The 7,756-nt window shown below is 51.4% G+C and overlaps 1 protein-coding gene across 1 annotated transcript; it reads left to right on the forward strand.

Moving 5' to 3' along the window:
• The first annotated feature begins 2,562 nt into the window (after nucleotides 1–2,562).
• NAT8 (N-acetyltransferase 8 (putative)) lies at nucleotides 2,563–6,435 on the forward strand. The gene has a single exon (XM_060657579.3). It carries the CDS (start codon nucleotides 5,361–5,363, stop codon nucleotides 6,087–6,089), a length of 729 nt encoding a protein of 242 aa, XP_060513562.1. The 5' UTR covers nucleotides 2,563–5,360; the 3' UTR covers nucleotides 6,090–6,435.
• The last annotated feature ends 1,321 nt before the right edge of the window (nucleotides 6,436–7,756 follow it).

A 7,756-nucleotide genomic window follows, 5' to 3' on the forward strand; every position in this document is an offset into this window, starting at 1 on the left:
AAGGTGCCATTCTGCACCCCCCGTTGCAGCCACTTCCCTGCTCTTGGCTTTGCCGAAGGCAGCCACTCTGCAGTCACATCACAATAATGAGGAAAGCATAACCTAGTTTGGCCGGTCTTAGAATAAGCAGTTTGTAGTCATCGAATTTGCCTGTCATTGATGCTTTCACAGTCCTTTGTGCCGCTGATCTCCCATGTTCCCCTCCAGATCTCTCTTCACCTTTACCCCCTCTTCTCTGTGTTCCAGGTGGCTGACCTGTATGTCAGCAAGGGATCTCTTGGCTTCTGCTTGGGTGTGGCCACTGGGAGGCCAGGCCGAGATTGGAGAGGGGAAGAGAGTGAGGCCTGGGTATTTATTAACCTGACCCCTCCCTGTAAGGTCAGGTGCACTGGCTTTGTCCCTGAACCTTTCAACTCCTGGGTCAGGCTCCTGTCACCTCACCCTCCCACCTGGCTTCAGGCCTCTGGGCAATAACATACCTGGCTCCCACACCATCTCTCATCCCCCTCTACCCACCCACACCTTCAGAGTTAGTCCCTTTCATCATCTGCATAAAATTTGCTGGAGTTACCCTAATTTGAGTGTTGGGGCCTGAGACCTTCTCACTTTCTCAGAGAATTGAAAGGTTACAGAACATTTCTGTAGAGCTGGAATCACTGACCTAGGATTTCTGTGCATCTTACCAAGGATGCTCTTACCTACTTCTTTCCCCTTGAAATGATTTGCTACTATTTTCTTCCACTCGTCTCCTTTAAGTGATGAGTTCTCAGTAAAAGTTCAGGGCATTGGCCTGATGTTGGGTTACTGGGAGCCCCGACGAGAGGTTAGAGGAGATTCTGCCAACTCAATTAAAATGTAATTGAATTGATTTTCTCTTCTCCCTGAGACTTCCAAAATGTAATGCCACTCATTTACCATCATCCATCTCACTGGCCCATTTCTGGGCTGCGCTGGTATAGTAGGGAATGTGTGTCATAGATGTAAGTGTGGGGTTTTAGTGACATGTTCTCCAATCCACAACTCTTGGAATAACAGTGACTCTGTGAGGTCTTGGGTAGGACATCTCTCAGCTTTTCTGGCCTTGGTTTCCCATTTGCAAAATGGGAACATTAATAGCAACCTTTGTCCTTGGTTGTCATGAATATCAAATAGCAGAGCATAGGAAAATAGCTTCGTCACAGTGTCAGTCATCTGATTTCTCAGTGAATAACAACAATCTCTTCCCTTTATGTACCAGGCAGTATTGCTGAGGCAGGTAGTAAAATAAAATAGGGCTCACTACTGGTGGAAAAGTAAAACAGTGCAGCCACTTTGGACAACATGTTGGCAGTTCCTCAAAATGTTAAACATAAAATTACCATATGACCCAGAAATTCCACTACTGGGTATACAACCAATAGAACTGAAAACAGGTGCTCAAACAAAAACGTGTACCCAAACGTTCCTAACAGCACTATTCACCACAGCCAAAAGGTGGAAACAACCCAAATGTCCATCACTGGATGAATGGATAAACAAATGTGGTCTATTCCTCCCATGGAATATTATTCAGCCATAGAAAAGCAATGATGTACTGATACATGCTACACCATGGGTGAACCTTGAAGACATAAAGTAAAAGAAGCTGAACACAGAAGTTCACATATCACATGATTTCATTTCAATGAAACATCCAGAAAGCAGGTTAGTTGTTGCCAGGGTCTAGAGAGAACAGGTGGAGAGAGTGACTGCACAGGGGCAAGGGAATTCCTTTTGGGATGTGAAAAGGCTTTGGAGTCAGAAGTGGTGGCCGTATGACACAGTGTGTGTACAAAATGCCACTGAATTATATACACTAAAAGTTAATTAAAACATGAACTAATAGAATAAGCACCTCTGCCTTACCTTTAGGAGTTCATGATCTTAGATAGGTCCCTCTAGGCTCTCAGATCCAGCTGAGGCAGAGCCAGGTAGATTCCCAAACCTCTGTTTCATCATCTGAAAGCAAGAGGCTGGAGCCTCAGCCCACTCCAGGCTTCATCTTTTACACAGAGAATGAGCCACAGGCCCTCCATCCAGAGACAGATGCTGCCAGCATCTGGTATGATCACTCAGACTTTTCTCTCTGCATGCTTGTGTCCGTACATTATTTTCAGGTTACATTTTCACCAAAATGAGTTAAAACCTACGGCTTTATAATCCTTTATTTCTTGCAGTTATATTTTGACTTTTTTTTTTTTTTCATGTCAATAAATCATGATCATTGTTCATGGCTGTGAGGATGAAAAGCCTGTATGTAAACCAAGGTCACTGGGTTTTGAGGATGCTACAGAGGACCAGAGAGAATACAGAGAAAGAGAATGTGGGGACAGACCACAGACCTTTGACCCTTCAGCTTGACTGTGAGGTTTTTGACTGGTTAATAGCAGACTTGGTAGGAAAACTCAACTGTACTTTGGAGCTCTCTGTCCCCCGTTTTGATTCTTAGTTCAAATGTTACTTAACATTGAAATGTTTAAATATTAAATGTATGAAACAAATGTAGCAAATACGCATGGCTCACCACTCAGATTTCAAGTTAAACTCTACCCTTCTGCCAAAGACCCAGAACCGTCAGCAGTCTCCATCCACTGGGCCTGGATCCCAGCCTGCCCGTCTTTGGTTTCTGATCAGAAGGCCTCAGGATGGTACCACCAGCCCCAGTTATGATCTTTCTCTCCAAGTCTGTCTCTCTCCAGCATGCTCTAGAGGCTCTTGCCAGAAATGTGACTATCATCTCTGACCCCTTCCTCATCCTCATTCCCATCTCGATCATTACAAACTCCTGCCGTTTCTGTCCCCAGATGCACCTACAGGTGGGCTGGTTCTCACCATCGCCTCACTCTGGTCCAAGTCACCACTTACTCTTGTAGGGCCTCTGCTAGCCCACGTGGCTTCCTGGTGAACACAGAACAAGGCACCCCTTTCATACAGATGCTGCCCGATGGATGTACAGTTCAGTGGGAGTCATGTCTTTGAGCAAGTAAGAAATAGGTACCTTCTCCTTTGGCCAGACTCAGCTCTGGGGGGGGGGGGGGGGGGGGGGAGCTGACGGCTTGGTGAGTGGAGCAGGGCTCTATCTTTGTTCCCACTAGCCCTCCTTGGTCAGAAGCTCTTGCTTGCATCCTGCATATCTCTACCCCGAGGCTCCTTTATCAGCTGTGGTGCCGCACTAGCCCGTGGGGGGGCGGGGATTGCGCGCTTCCACGGTCTCTTCCCATTCACTCTCCACCTGTAGCCACAGCAACACGTGCACGCGCCTGCCTAGGTTACTCCCCAGCTAAAAGCAGACCAATGGCCTCCCGTCGCTTTCGGAGTAGAGTCCAAACTCCACAACTGGGGCACAGACCTCACACGCACCGGCCCTTTCCACCCTCACCGCTCCCTCCCTCTCTCCGTGGCCATGTTGGCCACCTTTCCCTGGAAACCTTGCCTTTGTTCTGCCTCAGTGTCTTCACGCCTCTGTTCCCTCAGCCCAAAACGCTCTCCTTCACTCAGCCCTGCTCAGGCCTACCTCTCCTTCCGGTCTCGATTTAAGGGTCCTTATTAATCCTCTCTTGCGGCCCGCCCCTCTCCGCCCAGCGCGCGTCACAAGTGTGAGAGGTGGCGCGCGCCGCGCAATCCCCGGAATCTCGTGAGGAGCTTCGAGGACGGGAAACCAGGGTCTGCCGGGCGCTGTGCCGTAGCCCAATCTCCCCCACGGCGCGTGGCCGGATCATCATTTGATGACACTACCGACAAATGCTTGAGTAGATAGATCTGTGGTCTCAGCTTCAGGAAGCGGTGAGAATATAGAGGGAGGGGCTTAGTTGGGCCGCAGGGTGAGGGCACGTGGGGAGAGGAGCAAACTCAGTTTGGGGAGGGAAGCAGCCCCCTCGACAGCATATCCGTTCCACGGAGAAGGGATTTTCTGTTTTTCCCTTTTTTAGTTCACCTCAGCGCAAACTATTTAACAGCTGTGATGGCACAGGCTCTAACGATCGAACACACACCAGCTGCACATGGTACTGGTGCCCATTGCCGTGTGTCACTGTTGCTCATAGCTGAAGAGGACGCTAGGCACCTAGTAGTTGCATCATACATAATAGTACTGTGAATGAATAAATGAACAAACGAACGAACAAAGATGGAGCCTAGTGAGATGAGTGCAGGGAACTGCCCATGGTCAGTCTTCCTCAGACCAGGTAACGCCTAGGCAGGGAGAGCGCCCCTTGTGTGCTCAGCCTCGACTCTAGCTCATGAAGACAGCACACGGTGAGGCCTGCAACCCCAGGCTTCTAGGAGCTGTGTGGAGGGGCTGAGAGTGGACACCAGAGCACATCAAGGTGCCTGCTGGGAGATACTCCAGGCCTTAACCACCACGGGAGGAAGAGTGAAGGCCATCTGCAAGGGCAAGGCCCCCTGAGCTGTTCCAGACCCCGCTCCCCCACTCCAGGCCGAGTCTCTGATGATCACAAGAGTGAGTGGAGAATGCGCTTCCTGCTCGGTCAGAGCCCAGCCTCTCAGGTGCAAGAACCAGCCAATGAGGTGGCCATCCAGGGAGGGCCTGGTCCCTGGTGGTGGAGCAGGCCCTGGGCAGTCTCTCCTGGATGCCAAGCAGAGGCTGAGAGCAGAGGCCACTCCGAGGCTGCTCTGGACATTCAAGGCCGTTGTGATAGCAGGTGAGAGGACGCGGGTAGAAAGGACAGTGTTTGGAGAGAGGCCTGGAGCCCCAGACTCTCCTCTGGATGTCCAGGCTGCCCCTTTTTTGGTGATTGACTCTTACACAACCCCAGCAGCCTAAAATTTGCAATCAAGGGGGAAGGAGTCTTTGTTGAAACTTTTACTTGGGAACACAGGATTCCTACAATGTATGGTTCCTGGAGAGGGACCGAAGGTCTGGGGACACATGGTCTGGCTGCTGCATGGTGCCGCCCCAAAGTGCCAGCAAGCTAAGTGAGCCAGTAAAAGGGGAAAGAGGGTGGAGAGGAGGGTATTTTGTATATCAGAGCTTTGATGTTACTTTATTAAATCTTCAAAACAATCCCAGAAGCCAGGTTTTTACTTGATCCGGTTCTACAGATGAAAAAAACAGGTTCAGAGAAGTTAGGTGATATGTTAAGGTCACACAGCTAGAAAGGGACAGAGCCAGGATCATATGTAAATCGTTCTGACCCTACACTTTCTCCCAGTGGCTGTGGCCTACATCCTTTTGGGCAAAAGCAGAAAGAAATGCCCATGAGCAGGGGTCTCCCCCACTCCTGGGAGGTGGCAGAGATGGGACACTCATCTGACTTCCTCTCTTTTCCCCAGGGTGGCCCGGAAGGTGTGCAGGGACACTTAGCTCTCTCTCTCTTTCTCTCATGGACTTTGAGATTCAGGCTCAGCAGTCTTCCGTGGCTCCTTATCACATCCGCAAATACCGGGAGAACGACCGCACACGGGTCCTGGATGTGTTCTCCCAGGGAATGAATGAGCACATCCCCACCACCTTCTGCCACATCCTGAAGCTGCCCCGAACCCTGGTGCTCTTGCTTGGGGTGCCCCTCACCCTTTTCCTGTTCTCTGGCTCCTGGGTCCTGGCCCTTGTAGCCAGCCTCATCCTCCTTGCTGCCCTGAGATTCCTCTCCAGATACCCCTGGACCAAGTTTATAGCCATGTCTTTGCGCACAGATATGTCTGACATCACCAAGACCTACTTGGGTAAACCTGGCTCCTGCTTCTGGGTGGTTGAAGCTGAGGGGCAGGTGGTGGGCATTATGGGCGTTCTGCCTGCCACCCTGCAGAAGGAGAAGTTGCAGCTGCTTCACCTGTGTGTGGCCCCAGAGCACCGAGGCCAGGGGATAGCGAAGGCCCTGGTCAGGACTGCCCTCCAGTTCGCACGGGACCAGGGGTACAGCCAAGTCATCCTCATCACCTCCCTGGTGCAGCACTCGGCCTGGGCCCTCTACCAGCACATGGGCTTCCAGAAAACGCACCAATTCTTCTCCTCCATGATCTGGAGGCTAGTCGCTATTCCTACATTTGGCTTTGTCTACCACCTCCCCTCTGCTGGGGCCTCTGAGGCACAGGGTCTGGGAGGGGGCCTGTGATCTGGTTCCTTGTGGCTCAGCCCGGAGAGGGCCAGCTCTGCTGAGGTAGCAAGCAAACCCCAGAGTCTCAATGTGACAGCACAGTGAAAACTTACTGCTCGGTCATGTGGGAACCCAGTGGAGTTGGCGGTGGGTGGTCCCCTCATTCAGTCTTTTGGGGTTGCTGCTGTTTCATTTACCTAGTGCCATGAGATGTTGCATTAAAACAAACTAATGAAATAAACTAACGCCAACGCCTATTTCTTTAGTTCATGCGTCTGTGGTCAGCAATTTAGGCTGGACTTGACTGGCAGCTCTTTTGGTCTCAGATAGCCTAATGCACATGTCATGGGGTGGGCTGGAGTGACAGGGCCACTGGGTCCTCTCATTTTCCAACAGGCGAGCTCAGCCATGGTTTTAAGGTAATTGCAGAGGGGCAAAAAGTAAGGCAAATGCTTCTTCAAGCTTCCTGGGTGTCACATCTATGACATCCCAGACCCGGGGAGAGAAATGGGCCCTACCTCTTTAGTGAGAGGAGCTGCAGGCACACAGCAAAGGGCCGAGGAAGACGGAGAGGATAATTCTGTGAGAGGGACTGGGGCCGACGGTGCCATCAGCCTGCTTTGGCCCCCATCCACTGTCTACACTGAAAGGGAAGAAGACAGCCTGGGACAGAGAGTGGGATTTTAAAACGGGCCAGCCCACTGGCCAGGCCCCAGTCACATGTCCTGAACAGGCCTGAAGAGAAACTGAGAATGTGTGTGTCTGGCCAAGAGGAAATGGGATTGCTGAGTCTCCCAGACCTACTACACCTGGGACCCTGCCTCCTGTCCCCAAGTGCTCAGAGACTCAAGATTTTCACAGAAGCCCCAGGTATGACCCTTTTGTCCCCAAGCCTGTGATACAGTGGCAAAGTGGGGCTTAGGCCCCATGCTGGTGTATGCAGCCCTATGCACTTTGCCCAGCTAGCCTATCATTGGCACCGGTCTTCCCCAACCCAGAGGCTGAGTCCAGGGAGCCAGTGAGTCCCCTGATGACCCAGGAAGTCCAGGCACCCTTTCAGTCTGGGTCTTGTGACACAGCGGTATTTGGGGGCATCTCCCATTCTGGCAAGGTGCCTGCTCATAGCTTATCTCCTGTGAAGGGTCAGTAGGCCACAAATCAGGCCTGAACCTGCCAACTGGCATTGTTACAGGCACATTTTACCTAACTGGGGACCTTCCATCAAATGAATGGGGTGACTGCAAATACTCATGTTTTATTGCCCAAGACCGTGGGCCTCAACTGTGTTGCCCTCCATTCAGTCTCTTTCCTCTCTGGCCTTGGGTCACGCTCAGTCCCTTCTGCCAGGCATTCTACCTCCTCCAGGCCTGCTGCCTTTGTACCTTCCCTGTGTATTTCTCAGAAGACTGGACCGTCAGAATCTCCTGTTACACTGTGCCCCCCACCCCGTTTTAAATCAAGCTTCTGTTTCCTCTCAGTTGTGTTCCAGCTTCTAGTTAATGGCAGGGCCTTGGGCCCAGCCTCTCTGAGGGGTAGGAAGAGGAGGGCACCAGCCCTCACCAGCTGTCCTAGGCTCAGCCATGTAGCCCTTCAGGAGGAGTTCCCAAGTGGGCACCAGCTGGTGCTGGAGATGGGGGAGGTCCACAGTGGTCCCAATGCCTTGAAAGTTTTCTTAAGTGACAATT

Source organism: Panthera onca, chromosome A3 (assembly GCF_046562875.1).
Source record: "Panthera onca isolate mPanOnc1 chromosome A3, mPanOnc1 haplotype 2, whole genome shotgun sequence".
In the NCBI taxonomy this organism is placed as follows: Eukaryota; Metazoa; Chordata; class Mammalia; order Carnivora; family Felidae; genus Panthera; species Panthera onca.

Excerpts from the sequence above, each read along its gene's own strand:
- NAT8 (XM_060657579.3), top strand. The coding sequence starts at position 5,361 with ATGGACTTTGAGATTCAGGCTCAGCAGTCTTCCGTGGCTCCTTATCAC.